At 41.3% G+C, this 20,596-nt stretch overlaps 1 pseudogene and 2 gene segments (V, D, J or C); all 3 read left to right on the top strand.

Annotated features, from left to right (window-relative positions):
* The first annotated feature begins 635 nt into the window (after window positions 1-635).
* LOC129023659 (immunoglobulin heavy variable 1-24-like) lies at window positions 636-1,127 on the top strand. The segment is given in 2 exon segments: window positions 636-725; window positions 811-1,127. Coding segments are annotated over 2 exon segments (363 nt in total).
* Window positions 1,128-8,600: 7,473 nt separating this feature from the next.
* Window positions 8,601-9,068, top strand: LOC129023660 (immunoglobulin heavy variable 3-23-like; annotated as a pseudogene).
* Window positions 9,069-19,618: 10,550 nt separating this feature from the next.
* Window positions 19,619-20,236, top strand: LOC129023662 (immunoglobulin heavy variable 3-49-like). The segment is given in 2 exon segments: window positions 19,619-19,732; window positions 19,836-20,236. Coding segments are annotated over 2 exon segments (447 nt in total).
* Window positions 20,237-20,596: the final 360 nt, after the last annotated feature.

Below are 20,596 nucleotides of genomic sequence, written 5' to 3' on the forward strand. Positions count from 1 at the left end.
AGCTCTGGAGCAGGTGCACAGGAGGCTGGGGCAGGGTTTTCTCTCAGGAATTGAATGTTCCTTATCTCAAAGCAATAATGACCTAACATTTAAATAAGAATTTAGCAAGTACTGATGTGCCTTTAAGTATTTTATTGTATACGCAGCCTATACCTAACCCAATAATTTAATGCAAACCGGATTTAAAAGGAGAAATGTCTAGGTGTTTCAAATGTATTTGTAGTTAGGAATTGAGGGGTGGTTTTAGTAATTCAATGGGTGTTACTGTCCGGAGACACACTCATCCCAGAAGTTAGATGTGCAGAGGGCAAGGCTCAGGAAAAGTTCAGGTAGACGGTGAGCCATATGAACAGGGAATCACGTTGAGGACCATGTCCTGGGAGATTCTGGGTTTCTGTGAGAGGAGTTCTGTCTTCATGGACTTCTGGGCATGTCAGAGGACAAATATCATTAAACAAAGTTCAGGGCAGGGAGCTCAGCACCCCACTGTGGCGTGGTCCACGTGTCACCTATCTTCTTCCTCAGGGTGGCGCGGCCTGAGTTATGAAAAACCTGCGTCATGAATATGCAAATGCAGTCGTGTCTACCGAGGTAAATACAGATTTGTCCTTTCCCAGAAAGCATCACACAACAACCACATCCCTCCCCTACAGAAGCCCCCAGAGCATAGCACCTCACCATGGACTGGACCTGGAGGCTCCTCCTCTTGGTGACAGCAGCTACAGGCAAGAGAATCCTCAGTCCCAGGGCTGATGAGGGGACTGGGTTCAGTTAAGTGGGGTCTCATCCACTCCTCTGTCCTCTCCACAGGCGCCCACGCCAAGGTCCAGCTGGTACAGTCCGGGGCTGAGGCGAAGAAACCTGGGGCCTCAGTGAAGGTCTCCTGCAAGGTTTCTGGATACACCCTCACCAGATTATCCATGCACTGGGTGCGACAGGCTCCTAGAAAAGGGCTTGAGTGGATGGGAGGTTTTTATCCTGTAGATGGTGAAACAATATACGCACAGAAATTCCAGGGCAGAGTCACCATGACTGAGGACACGTCTACAGACACAGCCTACATGGAGATTAGCAGCCTGAGATCTGAGGACACAGCCGTGTATTACTGTGCAACAGACACAGTGTGAAAACCCACATCCTGAGAAAGTCAGAAACCCTGAGGAAGGAAGCAGCTGTGCTGGGGCTAAGGAGATGACGGGATTTATGAGGTTTAAAAGTATTTAGAAAATGGGTTAAGTAATTGAGTAAAACAGCAATGGAAAGATGTGTACACTGTCATTATGTAGGAAATAGTATTTTCAACTGTCACCCTATAAGTAACACTCACACAGTGGGAAAGGCAACAATCAATCAAGCTGATGCAAACATTCCCATGGAGGCTTTGTGGGGACATAAATTTTAAAATTGGATGTATAAATCATTAGAAACAGGAATGCTTGATCTCATGGTAAGACTAAATATAATTCCAAGAAGTGGCTGAAATTTCTTCCAAAATACCTTTGCCCTTCCTTTTACATTGAATTTATTTTAAAGGAGTTTTAGGATCACAGCAAGTTTGAGTAGAAGAAACAGAGTTCCCATGCACTCCTGCCCCCCCACGCTCAGCCTTCTCTGCTATCAACACCCTGCACCAGTGTCATAAATCGGTTACAGCAGATGAATCTCCACAGACACATTAGTTGTTTCCTTTTCTGGTGGTCCCTAGTATAACAAGCCTCAACTATCTTGAAGCACCCCAGTTTCAAGTGGATTCTTCAAGTGGGTTACTGGGAATGATGCCAGGTAGAGGGAAAGTGGGTGGGGCCATTCCTCTTTGCACTCTTTCCTCAAGGATCCATAAAATGTACATTTACATGGAGCTCCTCTTTCTCCTGGTTTTATATGCCCCTTCCCCAAGGGTAAGGTTTCCCAATGTTTACAGCAGGGGTCCCCAGTCCCCAAGCTGTGGATCCGTTAAGGTGTGCAGTGTGTTAGGAACTGGGCCACACAGCTGAAGATGAGTGGGGGTGAGCCAGCATGGCTGCCTGAGCTCCGTCTCCTGTTGGATCAGCTGTGCATTAGATTCTCCTATGAGCTGAATTCATTTTTTTATGTATATACTTTAATTCTAGGGTACATGTGCATAACGTACAGGTTGGTTACATAGGTATACATGTGCCATGCTGGTTTGCTGCACTCATCAAATTCTATTGTGAACTGTGCATGTAAGGGACCTAGGTTGAGCGATCCCTATGAGAATCTAATGCCTGATGACTGCAGGTGGAACAGGTTCATCCCAAAACTACCTGCTGCCATCATCCATGGAAAAATTCTCTTCCACCAAACTGTTCCCTGGTGCCAAAAAGGTTGGGGACACTGGTGTAGAGGCAGGTCTGTTCCTCGGAAAGCCAGCAGCTTCTAGGGAATCCCCTAATTAATGTCCTTTAATGAGAAGTGGAGACTGTGGTCATGAGGGCCTTTGTGAATAATGCCCTGCAGTTGGATTCAAAACAGTATAAGCTCTTGGGGGCTGTTTCTGGATAAAGCCCTTTGTGCAGAAAATGCAGACACATCCATGGGATCCATGCAGGAAAAAAGCTTCCTTTACAAAGTGGTTTGGCACCTGGAAGGAGCTCTCAGGGTTGGGCACTGTACCCTTTGCTGGCTGCACTTTAGCCAGAGGCCTGAGCCTGATTGGTCTTGCAGTGGGAGAGCCTTCCTGGGGTAAAAAGTTACAAAAATGCCTGTCATCTTCCAGCTGAGAAAGCCCATCTGTGTGCTTGTCAGTGTCAAACCCCATGAGGGGTGCACTCTAGAAGATGACAAGATGCACACAAACCTCCTCCCACTGATTATCCACTACCACACACTCAACTGCAACCCATGCTTCAGAAAGGGACAGGGGCCTGCAGGGATAAACAGAATGGAAGTATTTTCTTAACTGGGAAAGACACTGCCAAATGCCACATGTTTCAGGAAGGTTAACTCATAAGTGTTCAGGAAGTGACTGAAGGGCAGTGGTGGGTGAGGTGACGGGACAGCCTCAGGGCTGCACATGAGGAGAGCTCCGTCCCCCATGCAGGCTTTTCCTCCAGGAGCTGCACCAGGAACTCGTAGAGGATCAGGAAGGATTCTGAGAACATTCTTCTGTGGTGCTGCCTAGAGGGGGAAAATAAATTATAAAAAATAAATCAATTCTAAATAAAGTATGACATTTGTTATTAGAAACTATTTCTGGAATCTGTGGGAACCCTGACATAAGCCACCATTCTCTGTGAACAAATATATAAACCCTCCTTCCATGGGGAAGTCAACGAAGTTGGATCGGTTCTTTCATGGATAATATCCCCCAAACTCCTCTCCATTCCCTGCGTATCCCCGGGTCTCTCAGTGACAAGTTCTCCTCAGTGGAATGTGATTGATGTAGTGAGATCTTCAATTTTCCCGTTTTCTGTGTTCTCATGTTCTCCCCTCATCTGAGATTAAGAAACTTGCCTGCATGTAGTACATTACAGTCTAATATCTCTCATGGACAAAATAGTGGCCACACCAACCAACCCTGTGGCTGACAGCAACCACCGGTGTCCACCATCCCCTCCACAGCCTGTGTTGGAACATCATCTGAGAGATTGTATTAGCAACTTTCCTTCAGAATCATCTTAAAACTTTGTGTCCCATTTCACATGGAGATGTCATCTATCCATTTTGTCTTCACAGAGAAATAGAAGGAGAAGAATACCAAATACACTTCCTATCTCCAGATTATTCAAATATAATTGTCCCTTTATCACCTCCTGATTTCTGGTCTTCACAGAATACTCTACGATTTTTCTCACTGGTGTTATACCAAAAGTTGTGAAGCCCCAGATACTGGGATTAATTTAACCAACATTATTATTCTAATAATTCTTAGAATTTAGAATTACAATTATCCTCTTTTCATATATGAATAAACTAACCTATGCCTTTGAAAATAAGCGCTTACATGAGAGTGAAAAGATAAGCCATAGATTTGGAGAATTTCCTTGCAAATCCAATATCTGGGAAAGGGATTTTATCACAAATATACAAATTAACTTACAATTGAATAACAAAATCACAAAATTTATTTTAAAATGGGCAGAGACCTGAATAGAAACCATATCCAAAAAACAAACATAAAAAGTGATCAACTTGATTTTCAGTAGGTGTACTTATGTTTAATATTAAAAAAGTTCTACTAAACTATGAGAATGGGTAAACATTACAAAGTAGACAATATCAGATGGTGATGAGGAAGTTGAAAAACAGGAACTTTAACTCCTTGCTGGTGGGAATGCTGCAATGGCACATAGAAGACTACAGTTAATAATTTATTGTACATTTCAGAATAGCTACAAGATAAGATTTGGAATGTTCGTAACACTAATAAATAATCAGTGACAGAGATGAAGGATATCCTACTTATCCAGATTTGATCACTGCACATAAAATGCTTTTATGAAAATATCACTTGTACCACCTAAATATTTTGAAATGTTGTGTATCTATATAAATCAAACATTAAAAAACATCAATGTCGTGGAATCCAGATAATTGCAGATTCCCATTAGATGGGATGTTCTGCATAATCTGTAAACTAATCAGAATCTGTGGGTTTGTAAAGGACTTTAGAAATCAACTAGGCTGCTTGTTTCTAAAGATAAGTCTCCCAAGTTTAAGTATTTTCCTAATGGTTGGCAATTTTGGACATAGAAGAAATGTTAATATTTGTGTCTGGTAAGTTTTCTTCTTCTCGTGTCATGAGAAGAGGTTTGCAGGGAGGAATCTGGGACCATCTTTCAAGTGATTACCTCAGTAAATATTTTCTGATACCCCGACTAAGAAAAGCATCATATCTGTCCTAGAAACTAAAAGTAGAATTCTAAGCTTCTACCTGACCAGACGGACACTTCCTCTTCACCAAGGAGTTCCAGAGACACTTGAAAACCTACCTCAGGCCGTGTTAGAAATAGAGGATCAGAAATGCCACATTATACCCTCCTCACTTTGGAATTCAAGCACAACTAACCAGCATTTTTATTAAAACAGAGCTTAAGGCTCAGAAAACAGATTATTTGTAGCAGTAAGATATCAAATTCTAACCTTACTCAAGAATATCATCACATGACATAGAGCAGGCATTGAAATGAATCAAAGGCTTTTACCCTAAAATATATTCCTTTGACATATTTTAAAATAGCCCGGCACAGTTATCTATTGTGAGAGAAATTTACACTCTGTAGAGAATCTCCTTCCCTTTCCAGGTCTTTTTCTTATACCGAGGAGATGAGCTGAGAGTCTAGCTTCTTTTAAAGGTCTTAGGAGAAAACATTTCCCATCTATTGCCTCTAAAAGTGGTCACATAAGAGACTTCATCTACATAGTAAGAATCTTGTTCTCCAAAACCCATTATCTTAACCTAGAAACATTTTTCTACCGGTTTCAGGTCTTTAGAAAAAAGCTTAAATCTTTCAATCAATTGTCAATCAGAAAATATTTGAACTCACTATAAGTTGTAATCCCTGCCCCACACTGCCTCACTTCTAGCTGTTTTGTCTTTATGGACCAAATCAACATATATCTCGCATATATTGGTTGGTGACTGTCTCTCTAGTACATCAAATATAAGCTGCCATCAAGCCACTTTGGGCACATGTTCTCAAGATCTTCTGGGGCTGTTCACAGTTCATGGTCCTCACATTTGCCTCAGAATAAATCTCTCTAAATATTTTGCAAGGTTGCTTTTTCATCAATAGTTCTAACAGAACCTACTCTGTGGCTTTTGTTAAAAGCATGATATTAATATAGTATTAGTAATATTAGTATTAGTTATAACACATGTTGGCAAATTCTTTTGAAGTTATACATAGACTAACAATGGGATCAAGTGTAAATGTTTCAAAGTATTTATGCAAGTTATTTCAAAATTTATCTTCTGCAGATACTTCTATGAGATTCATTATATCAGCTAATTACTTGCTTTATGATTTTTGCATTTTATTGTAGATGATCACACCCTATATTTTCTTGGCCTTTATTGTAGAAAATTGTGTGAAACTAGTCAGGGCTACATTTGAAAGTCATTGTTGCAGTGGCTGCCAGAGTCAAAGTGTGTTTCCTCTGCAGCCACCAGACACTCAGATTACTCCAAAGACACCTTAATTTTGTTTACTGCTTGGCTTTGGGCCTTAGTCTTGTCCTATCCAGACAGACTCTGTCTTTCATCTCCCCCAGGTCAGGCCAGAGCGACGTGGACCTGATGATTGTCAATGTGGTGGGAAGGATTGCACTGAACAGACACTCTCTGTCCTTCTGAGGGAGCCAAACTGCAGGCAGACATCACAGTCCTGACTCAGGACACGTCCTTCCAAGTATCCCTGCCCCTCCTGCAGGTGTGATGCTGATCCATGCGTCTTCCTCCCATTCCTGGGTAGAGGGTCTCCTTGTTCTTTCCCCCATCTTCTTCCAGCAGCCACTATGTCTTCCCACTGATGTCTTCAGCTTCCTCTTTTCTGCCCTTCCCAGTAGGATGAGACTGTTATTCCTGAAGGAAGAGAGAGGAGGTGGGAGATGAGGCTGTTATTCCTGAGAGAATGGACAGAGCTTTGGAGCTTTTCTTTCTTCTACCCCAGTTTCTACGAATTCCTCCAGTGCCAGTAACACAGAGATGTTAGTGGCTTTGCCCCTGCATGTTAATTCTTTGGTAATGTAGTGGTGGTGAGGGAGGTGGGTCTGGATGCATTTCAGCCACAGCTGCTGTTCCGCTTCCCCACACAGAACCATCTCTGGAGGAAGAGGGTGGAGATTTTTGTGATGTGTCCTCAATCCTGGGAGAAAAGTTTTCAATAGCAATAGGAATCTCTCAGTTGGATGTCCGCTGAGAATTTAAACAATAACTTCTCTATTATACTCAATTTTAAACAATCCAATAAATATGTCTAATTTAATTTTGCATTAGCTTATATGACATTTGCTGGCCTCTCCCCCAGATAAGGTCATATTCTCTTCCTGTTTGTTCCTTCAAGTCACTGACTTTCACAAGATGTAAGGTCTCTTGATTTTACTATAACATCAATAATCTGGTGTACTAAAGAAAATGTGCTAATTTGCAGCTTACTAAAGTTAGTTGTTTTAGTAAAAATAATATATTTTTATGGCATGCCTACATCTCCAGGCTGAGTAGAAGCTTTATTTGTAATACTCAGAAACTGCAAATAACACAAATATTAAGGAGCTTTCTAAATAAATACTGTGGGTGCATTCTTTAACTGGAATACTGTTCCTCATTAGAATCAACACATTCTTTATACACAACCAAATTACTGACTCACAAGTAATTATGCTGAGCAAGAAGCCACACAAATGAAATTGAAAATATAAGATTCCACTTTAACAAAATCTTGAAAAATAGATCTGAATTAACAAAGATGAGAGGTTGACTCAGTATGGTAAGAGGGAAATAATAGGGAGGCAGGAATGAGAGGAACACAGGGAGGCTTTTAACTGTAATCATCGTTATCTCGATTGTTATTTTGGATGCACAGGTGATCACATGAGAAATTACATTCTTTTTTTTCCTTTGGAGACAGGTTCTTGCTTTGTTATCCAGGCTGGAGCTCAGTGGTGAGATCATAGCTCTCTGCAGCCTCAGACCCTGGGTCTCCAGCAATCCCTCTCCCTCTGCCCTATGTAGCTGGGACTACAGGTGTGCACCACCATGCTCGGCTTCAGTGCTTATTCAACTGCACACTTTAATTATGCAATATTTATTACACAGCAACAATGCCTCAATAAGGGTATTGTAAATAAGTGGATAGATGATTTGTTAAAGATTGATGGAAAGATAGATACCAACATGAGAAATGTATGACACTCAAGAAAATAAAACTGTAGGAAACTTGCTTTTCTTTATATTTGTTAGGTAATCACAACAGTGCACACACATCACACCATGTTCCCATTACAGAGAAAAAGTTCTGCAAACCTCACTAGCTGCGACCCCTGTGTGCTGGTCTTAGTTCAGGGAGAAGTCAGGTCCAGTGGTGAGAAGCACAGGTTCAGATAACCAGGCTCACTCTGACCAAATGTGAGCTCTGGGGACATTATAAAACCCACCTGTGCTTTTGCTGATAATTTTTCATCTTTAACATGGAAATAATATTGATACTGCATACCATGGTTTCTCTGCATATGTAAAAATAAAAGATGATTGATGCTAACTTTAAAAATATGCAGTTTATGTAGATCTATTGTACCTCAATAAAACTGTTTTAAAATAAAAATTACAAAATTATAAGATTTTTAGGTTTTAAGGTTAAAGTTTATCACAAAACAAACTGACAATAAGAAACCAGAATTTCCAAATGCTATCAATGTCACAAATCTCCCCCAGGACACTCTCACATGCTCTGAGCTGCATTCTCTCCTCAGACCTCTCACCCCAGAACTTCCTATATAGTAGGAGACATGCAAATAGAGCCCTCCCTCTGCTGATGAAAACCAGCCCAGCCCTGACCCTGCATCTCTGGGAGAGGAGCCCCAGCCCTGGGATTTTCAGGTGTTTTCATTTGGTGATCAGGGCTGAACATAGAGGACTCACCATGGAGCCATGGCTGAGCTGGGTTTTTCTTGTTGCTATTTTAAAAGGTAATTCATGAAGAAATAGAAAAATTGAGTGTGAATGGATAAGAGTGAGATAAACAGTGGATATGTGTGGCAGTTTCTGACCAGGGTTTCTTTGTGTTTGCAGGTGTCCAGTGTGAAGTGCAGCTGGTGGAGTCTGGAGGAGGCTTGGTACAGCCTGGGGGATCCATGAGACTCTCCTGTGCAGCCTCTGGACAGGCTTCACCTTCAGTGACTACTACACCTTCAGTGACTACTACATGAGCTGGGTCCGCCAGGCTCCAGGGAAGGAGCTGGAGTGGGTCTCACGTATTAGTAGTGGTAGTGGTAGTAGCACATGGTACCCAGACTCTGTGAAGGGCCGATTCACCATCTCCAGAGACAACGCTAAGAACACACTGTATCTGCAAATGAACAGCCTGAGAGCCGAGGACACAGCTGTGTAGTACTGTGCCAGAGACACAGTGAGGGGAAGTCTGTGTGAGCCTCCGTGCAGAAATGTTCAGGGGAAATCAGCTAGCTGCAGGGGGCGCTCAGGAGCCACTGACTGGAGTCATCCCCAGAGGCAGGTGCAGATGGAGTCTATTTCCTGGCAGGATGTGGGACTTCATCTTCTTCTGACAGTTTCTCTAGTGAACCTCTCTAAGCTCAGAATTCTGTGCGTACTAATGTCATCTCTACGTATTTTTTTAAAGATCATTTTAACACGAGGACCTATTCTCACATGCACCAAATGCAGATTGACACAGAGATGAAAAGTTCTCAACCATGGTCACCAGCATCAGAGTCCTGAGGAAACTCAGAGGTGCCTGGTAAGTTTTCTGCAATCAGTCCTGGAACAGAAACCTCAGGGAGATTCCCTGACTAGAACAGTTTTTAGGAATTCTGATCGCAGCCAACAGAGAGGCTGGGCCAGGGCCATGTCATGTAGAACCTCACAGGTTTCACATCTGACCCTTCTCCTGACACTAAAGCCAATCAGCATCAGCACTGACCTGGTGCTCCTTTGGCTCCCAGTCCGTGTTCTGTCTTTAGAGTGTTCTCCCTTTTTTATTTGCTTTTCCTGCTTCCTGAAAAAGAAACAGATGGTCTCCGTAGTCTACATTCCAGGGCTCAAGGCATTTTCCTGGAGCTCAGGTGGGGCTCAGGCTGTGGCTCCTGCAGCCACGTGGGAGAGGCTGATGGGACTTCCTTCTCTCTCCATTTTCTCAGGATGCTCCACTGTGTTGTGTGTAGGCTCCTCTGGGAATGCAGTGGGCAATTAATAGTGAAAAGGATAAACTTATTTGATCAAAATGGCATGTAGATGTGGAATTAACCCTGTTCCGTGCACAGTCAGAGTCATCTGTTCAGAAGTAGTGTTAGAAAGAGCTGGTGAAATTTATCAGAATCAAGATGGAGCCCCTTGTGTTAAAACCCTAATGAATGAAACTGGGTAAGGCCATGAAGGAGGGTTCTAACACACATATTCCTGATAGCAAGAATTATCATAAAGAGACTCTGCACAACCATAACCTTGCACAAAGGCTACCACAACATTAAAAGAATTACTTCTCCCAGTGTATCTGCCCAGGAACTGCCTGTCCCCTCTGTTATTGATCCTTCTAGCCCAGGACAATTGTCTTAAACAGCTGACGTTACCCTCCTCATTTTTCCTTTATTCTTTATCTTCCTATACCAACCTGAATGCACCCATACACATTTCAATTGCAATACACATCCTAGAATACATATTGTTATATTTTAGAGTCTCTCTCTGTCTGTTATTCAGGGTTGACAAGCTACAGATGGACATGCCACTTTTCCGTGAGATGTGGAGGATGACAGTTTTTGGAGATGTCTAGGAATATCCAGTGTCCAGAAGATCATCCATCAATAAGTGCAGGCTGGAGGTCCCAGAGAGAGGCGAAGCTGCTGAAACACCATGGAATTTCATTTTCTCCAGTTCTGCTCTGATGGAATCAGGCCCACCCATTTTGCTTGTCTTAAGTAAATTCACAGCACCACATATATTAGTGTTGGAGTAAATAACTACAAAGTCTACCCTAACCAAGTGTACCATAAAATTTACCATTATCCAGAGAGAAGAATCTTTAACATGAGATCTATGTTCATAATTTTTTTAAGGTGAAAAACTGATCACTATCCAATCAGGCAAATATGATTTTGCTAATGAGTTGTGGATGTTGCATGTATTTTTGGATGTCAACGCTTTTTCAGATGCGTGGCTTGCAATTATATTTTCCCATTCTGTAGGTTGGAATTCTTTCAACACTTTGTAGAATCTTTTTGTTTTGATGCAGTTCCACCTGTTTAATTCTGCTTTTGTTTTATGTGCCTTTAATGTGAAATATAGGAAATCATTGTTAATATTATTTTCTGGGTGGGGGAAATTTTACAATTGCAGGCCATATGTTTAAATATTTAGCCCATTCAGAGTGATTTTTGTGTTTGTTCTAACCTAAAATTCTTAATTCTTTGCATGTGTAGATCCAGTTTTTCTAACACATTCATAGGGAGAGACTTGGTTTATCTGTTTTATATTGTCGGTTCTCATGCTGAAAATCAGTTTGCCATTGATATATCCATTTATTTCTGAGCTCTTTCTACATGTTTATGCCAACTCCATCCTGTTTTTATTGTTCTACTTTTGTTATTACTTTTGAAATATGGGAGTAAGATGTCATCAAGTTTATTTTTGCCTTTTTACAGATACCATAGCAAAATATTTTTACCTTTCACTCTTCCATATTATAAAAATATGGCCTTAAATAATGACTTTTATTATATACAGGTTATATTCTTGTATTCCTACTTTTTAGAGGTTTTATTATGAAATCTTGAATTTTTTAAACGTTATTTTCTGTGTCTGGTGAGAAGTTAATTGATTCTTTTCCTTTATTCTCTTAATTTAGCACATGAAATTTATGGATTTGAAGATGATGAATCATCAGTGCATCTCAAAAATAATTTTGAGCTTGTCACGGTGTATAATCCTTTTTAAGTCTTATACAACTTAGTTGACTATGAATTGGGAGTAGTTTATTTATATATACTAAGAACATTTGTCAGAAGTTTGATTTTCTTCTTTTGCCTTTGTCTATTACTGGTAATACAATGATTAGAGCCTCTTAGAAAGAGTTTAGAAGGTGGGCACCGCATGAATTTTTTAAAAAGTTAGAGAATGGTTGTCACTACTTTTTTAAATGCTGAGAGTCATTTTTTATCTAATATATAACCCATCATGAAGAATATTTATACTGTGCTTGGGAAGCATGCATATTATGCTGCTGTTGGTTGGAATGTTCTGTAGATGTCTATTAGGGCAGTTTGTTCAACAGTGGTTAAGTCCACGGATTTCCTAAGAATTTTTCTGTGGATGGTCTGTACATTATTGAGGGCGAGGTTTTGAAGTCTCCTCATTTTTTTATTGTTTTCTATTTCTCCTTTTATACATCTTAAAGTTTCATAAATGTAGTTATGTTTCTATTTTTTCAAATACGTAAAAGAGAAATAAAAACTATTTGCTTAGTAATTTTAATGAGAAAATCACATAACAAGAAAGTATATTTTCCAAATGCTGCCAACAACACTAAACTCCTCCAGGAGTCTCACATCTGCCCTGGGCTCTGCTCTCTCCTCAGGCATCCCACCTCAGCGTTTGCTACAGAGGAGGGGACATGAAAATAGGGCCCTCCCTCTCCTGATGAAAACCAGCCCAGCACTGACCCTATAGCTCTGGGAGAAGAGCCCCAGTCCAGAATTAACAGGAGTTTTGATTTGATGATCAGCTCTGAAAACACATGGCTCACCACAGAGTTAGGGCTGAGCTGGGTTTTCTTGTTGCTATTTTAAAAGGCAAATAATGGAGAACTAGAGATATTGAGTGTGAGTGGATGTGAGTGAAAATACAGTGATTATGTGTGGCAGTTTCTGACCAAAATGTCCCTATGTTTGTAGGTGTCTAGTGTGAGGTGCAGGTGGTGGAGTGTAGGGGAGAGGCAAGAGGCAGAAAAGTGCGCAGGAGGCCGGGTGAGGCTGTAGACACTGTCAGCCCACTGTGCCAATCTCACAACGAGTGCTGGAGAGGGTGGGAGTCTGATGGAGCTTCCTAACAACCCTGTGGTCCAAACTAATTCCATCAAGGCCATTGGTTCTTCCCGGAGCATAGCTGTCCATCAGGAATCCCCCATGTGCCCAGCAGCAGCCACGCATTAGCATCTTCACTGTGCACAGTCATTGTTTGGGAGGAGCTCCAGGATGTGTCTCTGTCAAAACCTGGGTGATGATGTCAGAGAGCTGTGCCGGGTGCCTGGTCCAGGTGCTCCCTGACGTTGGAGGTATAGGAGGTGCGTTCTCAGGGTGGGAACACCTTTTATGGAAATGTACGTAAGAAAACATGATTTTCCTTGGTTCTCTTAGATGATATGGAGAAGCACGCACGCAGCCTGCAAACAATTGTAATTTCCTGCTTTACTCCAAGTTTATGATTTCTTGTAAACTTTGGTTTCTGTCCAAGTACAGAGATATTGATTAAAGTGAGTTTGGTTCTTTCCACACACTAACCCTCACCTCCCCCAGATAAAGAGCACACTGTCCTCACTCTTGAGTCTGAGGGAGGAGCTATTCCTGTACAACTAAGGCCTGCAGAGACCCCCGTGTGCAGCTTTGCAGAGTCAGATGTTTCCTCATGTGAGGCGACCTCCACTGCCCATGATTGCTGCTCAGGTCTAATTGTGGATTCAGGATTACGACACCCTTTAGGCTATCACAGGTCAATCTTATTCTGAAAATCACCCTTATCATAGATAGAGGTAATAACCTAGTACCCATTCTTCTGTCAGCAGTTTGTCTTTCTTATTTCGTTGAAAGTTGGAAGAAAAAATGTGACCATGTATTTGTCTAATTCTAACTTCTGAATCTGCTATTTGTTCTCAGGGACCTACAAATTGCAAAACAGTGAGTTCTTCGTTTTCATCAAAATGTGCATATTTGTGAACTTCAACATGTTGTTCAGAACCTGTGCATGCCAACAACTGTGATTCTCGGTGCACTCCTGGCCTGGTGAAGCCCCCACAGATCCTCCCCCTCGCCTGTGCCATCTCTGCTTCTCCATTACAACCAGTGCTTCCTGCTGGAGCTGGATCCATCAGCCCCCCAGGGAAGGGACGGGAGTGAAACAGGTGCACAAGACATGAGGGAGTGCACAGTCCAACCCACTCCTCAAGAGTCCAGTCACCATCTCCAGATCCACATCCAAAAAACTGTTTTTCCTACAGCTGAGCTAACTGAGCAACGAGTACACACCATGAATTTTTACACAAAAGACACAGTAAGGGGAACACATTGTGAGCCCAGACACAAACCTCCCTGCAGGGGACTCAGGAGCAGCAGGAGACTCTCAGGACACCAGGGGGCGCTCAGGACACCCATCAAGGCAGGTGCAAGGGGAAAAGGTGCTGGAGATGGGGTTTTGCATCACCATCGTATTTCACCACTGGACACCCGCCACTATGTTTATTCTCATGTACGTGATTCTTTGTATTATTAGAAAATGGCATTTATATAAATATATAACCAAATGTAGGTGCATCAAGTCGTCCTCTCCATCTTATGTGGACCTTTGCCATTAAGAATCTGAGTCCCTGTGTTTATTTGAGCTCCTCATAAATGATGGTCAGTTATGTAGGATCTCTTTCTCTTCTTTCTCCCTTTTTCTCTCCTCTCTCACTCACAAACTCACTCACACACACAGATTCCTAGAACTTCAATTACCTGATGTGTTGAAGACAATTGATTAAACTGCAGCTTTTCCAGTTTAGCCGCTATTTATATTGCTGCAAGAATAAGAACGTTGTGTTTCTCAGCTGTGTACTCCTCTAAGATGAGTAGTAGCTTTTTAAATAATACCCAGACACTGAAATCAATCCAAATATCAATCAACAGCTTAATCAGTAAACAAATTGTGGTAAATTCATTCACTTGAAAAGCACCCAGTGTTACAATCAGGTACTGCTGGATACGCTCAACAGCAAGGGTACATTCACAAGTATGTATGATGAATAAAAGAAGGGCAAACAAATACAAGTCCATACATACTATTCCACTTTTATAAATTCTATAAAATGAATACTAAGGTAATGTTACATAAAGAAAACCAGTAGTTGAGTCTGGATGTGGTGTGAGAAGGGAAGGTGGAGGAAGCAGGAGTTACAGGAAAACAAGAGGAAATTTTGAGGATGGTTGATTTTTTTTCTATATTGAGAAAAGTAATGGTTGTGTCACTATTTGTCAAACTGTACACGATACGGTGGCTATTATTTGCTACTTTCACCTCATTAAAATATTACAAATTTAAAAGCATACAATTTGATAGAAAATGAATTAGAGATGAATAAAACATAAGAGAAATAAAAAGGAAAATCACAGAACAATGGCATAAGGACTTCACTCACCAAACTGAAGAAATTTTAAATTTCTCAACACAGAATTAAAGATTTAATTATATATATATGAAATCAGAGAATCTGGAATACACCTGTGAATCAACCCTACACCTATCTATGTTTTTAGGGAAACACTAGAATACAACTAAGTAATCTCATGATTTCATTACATAAAAGGGGTTAATCAACCACACCAGGCATGTCCAGTTCTATCCTGGAGTTGGTTCAGGGAACAGGTGCATCCTGTGGTTAGGAATCGTGGCACCAAGCTCGCAGCATCAGTTCTAGTCCAAACAATGCAAAGGCCAAGAGATCTCAACTAAAATATAGTGTGGATGTCACATCTGTGGGTGCCGCACACTCCCCCGTGTGAATATAGAAAGGTTAATTACCTCAGGAGGTGTCTGCGGAGATTAGTGCTGGTCTCTCATGAATGTCCAAAATGGCTCAATAGAGCAAGAAAGGAGACTGGCTCAGGGTTTCTATAGTGGTTTGGTGGTGGAGGCAGAGTGAGGGTTCTCACTCAGGAAAGGAGTCTGTGGGGCTTGAACCTCAAAATGGTATCAAATGGGCGAGTTCCTGTGATTCCTAACTAGAGTACTCACCTCGTGTGGGAAAGAAAGAAGAAGATGGAGGAAGCGGCCTTAAGTAATCAGCAGTCAGACTCAAAATAATAGTCTGATGACTTATTCTATACGGCAACTATAAAAATCATGAACAAAAAAAGATCAGTGTCTAATATGGGTCGACAACAACGAGGTCTACAAAAATGAGAAGACTGCTTATAAGAATAAGCAATTAGTAATGAAAAGAATGAGGAAAATCAGGAGAAAAGGGTGAAAGGTACGGGGCAGGGAATTACACAAGGGTCCTTGTTCCCTTGTGTGGAGACTTTTCACTATCTAAAATCATCTGCTTATTCTGAATGTCTTAGGTCTGCTCCAAAACATCAGAAGCACCAGAGGATTCCAGAGAATATTTAGTTTAATATGTTCTATTTGAGGTGCCTTACAATTGTGTAACATTCTTAGTTATTATTATTATATAATTAGAGATAGGCTCTCACTCTGTTGCACAGGTTGGAGTGCAGTGGCACAATCAAGCTCACTGTAACATTAAAATCCTGGCTCACAAAATCCTTCTGTTTCAGCTTTCTGAGTAGCTAGGACTAGAGGGCTGCACCACCACACCCAGCTGATTTTTTTTAAAAAATTCTTTCATAGAAATGGGGTCTCCCTATGTTGCTCAGGCTGGTCTCGATCTCCTGGTCTCATGTGATTCCCCTGATTTTTCTTCTCAAAGTGGTGGAATTATAGGCATGAGCCACCACATCTGGTTGATCTGATTCTTTAATTGCAAAATATCACACAATAATTGATTCCCTGAATTTTTTTCTGCAGTGTTTTGGCCAATAGTGCCTGACAATATTTATTCCAATAGGTTTCAACAGCATAATTTTTTTCCTGATGTTTCTTCCAGCATATATAATGCCATGATTGAAGATTACAAAACCCTGGTAAAAGATGACATAAAAAGGCAACCTTAAACTTTTGGTGATTGGAGTGAGTATAATACAAAAATTACTTTCAATATTGTGTAACACATGCATGCAATAGGATGGAGGTGAGCAAAGAGGGTAATATTTTTGAATGTATAAATCCTACAGATTCCAAGTCATAGGATAGTAACTGATGTGTCCTGAGGGAGGGACCATAATGCCATAGTGCTAGTGGGATAACTCTTGACCAAGAGAGTCTTCATATTTCATTAGAAGTTTTATATTTTTTATTTAAAGATGTCATTTTTCAACATACCGATTTTGCTAATCTAGATTAAATAGATGGGAACACACTCTTAGTATCCAGCCATGTCTCTCCTGTCTACCACATTATTAACCACACAGTAACTGACATCACTTGGGGCTTATTCTAATCATCCAATTAATTACCGATTTACTTCAATGCCTCTGGATTATCATGTGTGACTACTTTAGCAGAGAGTGAAGAAAGACAACCTAGGCTGACCAAACAATGAGGAAAATCACAACCTAATGCAACAAGAAGCCTGGATGTGAGTGACTCCAGGATGGAAAGATTTGACAGCTCATGTGCCCAGGCAGTTTCTTTTCTCAATTTTCCACACTGATACATCCAGAAAGTCAGCTTTATTCCCCAGGTGACTCCCATCATGCAGTGACATGGTGACAATATTCCCATGGTCACATACATGTATTAAATATTGGCTGGAAAAGGGGCAGAGATAGTTCTGCAATTCTCCTCTGAAGGACCAGGAACAACTCAACAGACCACCTTCCCTGCCCCCATAACTAGAACTGCACCCCATGCCCACATGGACACTCATCCCTGATGGGGATAATAAGACTCCATTGATGAGGCCGACCATTTTATCACATAAATTGCTAAAGACTGATAGAAAGGTTTCAAAAACTAATTGAAGTCCATCCTTCCATGCCCACCAGAGACTACAGATCCTCCAATGGTACCTTCTTTGTCTTTTCTGCTTGACTTTGTCTCTTCCCCTTGTTCCATCCTCCAGAGAATCTCCTTCAGCTCCCTCAGGTGCATTCCTGTGTTTTATTTACTGACAAATTCTGACTTAGACTAAAGGGTCCATATTCCTAGGTCCATATTCCTTGGTCCATATTCCTAGGAAGGCATTGTGACCCGGAGTCTGGGTGTGACCTTCTAAGTGTTCCTGACCCTCCTCCAGAGGAGATGCTGGTCTGCGTGTTCTTGCCCCTTCCCCTGGGGTAGAGTCCTCCTGTTTTCCACACATGTTCCGTCCCACAGCTCCAGTGTTCTCCATCGGTGTCATCACCTTTCAGTTCTGCTGCCCTGCCCTGCAGACTAAGGCTGGGATTCCATAAGAAAAAGAGGGGAGCTTCTTCTCAATAGATCTTTGGTGGCGACCTCTGTTCCCATCTCAATTCCTGTGGGGTTGAACCAATGGCCCTAGCATTCTGGTTTCAGTGGCTTGCCTTTGCAGAATAAATTCTTAGTTCTGTAGTGGAAATAAGGGCATTGGGTCTGAATACATTTTAGAAGTGTGGGCTCTTCTTTTCTCCCAGACAGACACTTCGAGAAAGGAAGATTTTTGTGACTGACCCCTTTCTTGGGGAAAGGATTTCAAGAGGATAGGTTAGCTTTTCAGCATGTGGTCCCTTAAAATTTCACACTACAAAACACTTACCACACTATATTTCAAGCAATCCAATACATATTTTTATTTTTTTATTGGAATAGCCTATATTCCTATATATACTCTGCCTTAGATAATTTCATACCCTGGCTTTGTTACTTTCTACAAGAACTTGCTTCTTCCTAAACTTCAGGTTTATTGTTTGTTTTGAAACTGTACTTATCAGAAGTATTAAAGAAAATTTGCAAAATTCCATCTTCCATGTTTATCTGTTACTGTTGATGCAGTTTTAAAAATTATGAAAAATATGTTCATTTTGTAAGTACATTTCCAAGCTTAATAGCAGATTTTAAGACCCAGAATAATACAAAATTCAAATGTTGTTCAGCTGCTTAATAAAAAACAAATTATGATAAATTTTGTTTGCTAGAATACTACCCAGCATTTATAATAAGTGAATGTCTGATATACACAACTACAAGGTAAAATATCTAATTATTTGTGCTAACTAAAATAAGCCAAACAAATAAGAATATATACTATGTTAGTTCATTTTTATGAATTACGATAAAATGAATCTGCAGCAATATAAAGATTAGTAGTTGCCAGGGAAATGGTAGAAGAAAGAAAGGGAAAAGAGGAAGAATATAGAAGAACAAAAGGAAATGCTGAGAATTCTCTTGTCCACCTTGATAACGATGGCGGTTACATCATGTTTATCAACTGTAGACTTTAAATAAGTGAAAGTTTATTATCTCCAAATGGAAACTTACAAAATTTCTTACAAGCAACAAATGGAAGCTTAGACAAGGAAAGAGTGACAGAAACACAGAAAAAATGTATATTAAATTTCAGAAATACTTAAGAATTTCTCTACCTGAACCGTAGTTCTCACCATATTTTAGGTGAATGCTAGAATGCAGCAAAATCACACAGGTTCTCAATACAGGAAATGGGTTCCACAAACCACACTAGGCACGTCCAGCTCTGTCCTGGGGTTGGTTCAGGGAGTAATTGGGGCAGTGATGAGGAGCACAGGCCCAGGTACCGGGACTTACCCATCCCAGACATGAGCTCTTAGACACATACTTAGCAACTGTATATGGAGAAACCATTGACTCTGACAAAACATAATTTACACAAATGTGTACAAATAAAATAGGGTGATCATTTCATAGTGTTTATCACAGTATAATTTTATAATAATACAGCATATTTCCCAAATACCATCATTGTCACCAAACTCTTGCAAGGCACAATCGTCTTGTATGGGCCTGTCCTCTCCTCAGGCGTCCCACCCCAGAGCTTGCTATATAGTAGGAGACATGCAAATAGGGTCCTCCCTCTACTGATGAAAACCAGCCCAGCCCTGACTCTGCAGCTCTGGGAGAGGAGCCCCAGCCCTGGGATTCCCAGGAGTTTCCACTTGGTGATCAGCACTGAACACAGACCACCAACCATGGAGTTTGGGCTGAGCTGGGTTTTCCTTGTTGCTATTTTAAAAGGTAATTCATGGAGAAGTAGAGACACTGAGTGTGAGCGGACATGAGTGAGAGAAACAGTGGATATGTGTGGCAGTTTCTGACCTTGGTGTCTCCGTGTTTGCAGGTGTCCAGTGTGAGGTGCAGCTGGTGGAGTCTGGGGGAGGCTTGGTACAGCCAGGGGGGTCCCTGAGACTCTCCTGTGCAGCCTCTGGATTCACATTCAGTGACTACTACATGAGCTGGGTCCACCAGCCTCCAGGGAAGGGGCTGGAGTGGGTAGGTTTAATTAGAAACAAAGCTAATGGTGGGACAACAGAATACGCCGCGTCTGTGAAAGGCAGATTCACCATCTCAAGAGATGATTCCAAAAGCATCGCCTATCTGCAAATGAACAACCTGAAAACCGAGGACACGGCCGTGTACTACTGTACTAGAGACACAGTGAGGGAAGGTCAGTGTGAGCCCAGACACAAACCTCCCTGCAGGGGCGCCCGGATCCACCAGGGGGCGCTCGGGACCCACTGAGGACGGGACAGGTCCCAGGAGCAGGTGCTGGGGGAGGTTTCCTTTCTCATCAGCTGGAGAAGTCAGGTTTGTGTTTGCAGGACTCTGGAGCATTCTAGGCTGTGACGTTTTATTACTTGTGTTTATTCTTAATTTATTATCGTTGGTATTTAAATTTTAGTAATTTAAAAATTATATATATATTTACAGTTTAATGAAATAAACATTCCTATTTGCATCGATTCTTCCAGAGTTTTATTAACATTTGTGGACATCAGCAGCTACAAAGCTATAGGGACATAAATTTATAACCATAGAACGATGTATAGGCCAGGCGCGGTGGCTCACGCATGTAATCCCAGCACCTTGGAAGCCCTAGGT

This window comes from Pongo pygmaeus, chromosome 23, assembly GCF_028885625.2.
Source record: "Pongo pygmaeus isolate AG05252 chromosome 23, NHGRI_mPonPyg2-v2.0_pri, whole genome shotgun sequence".
In the NCBI taxonomy this organism is placed as follows: domain Eukaryota; kingdom Metazoa; phylum Chordata; class Mammalia; order Primates; family Hominidae; genus Pongo; species Pongo pygmaeus.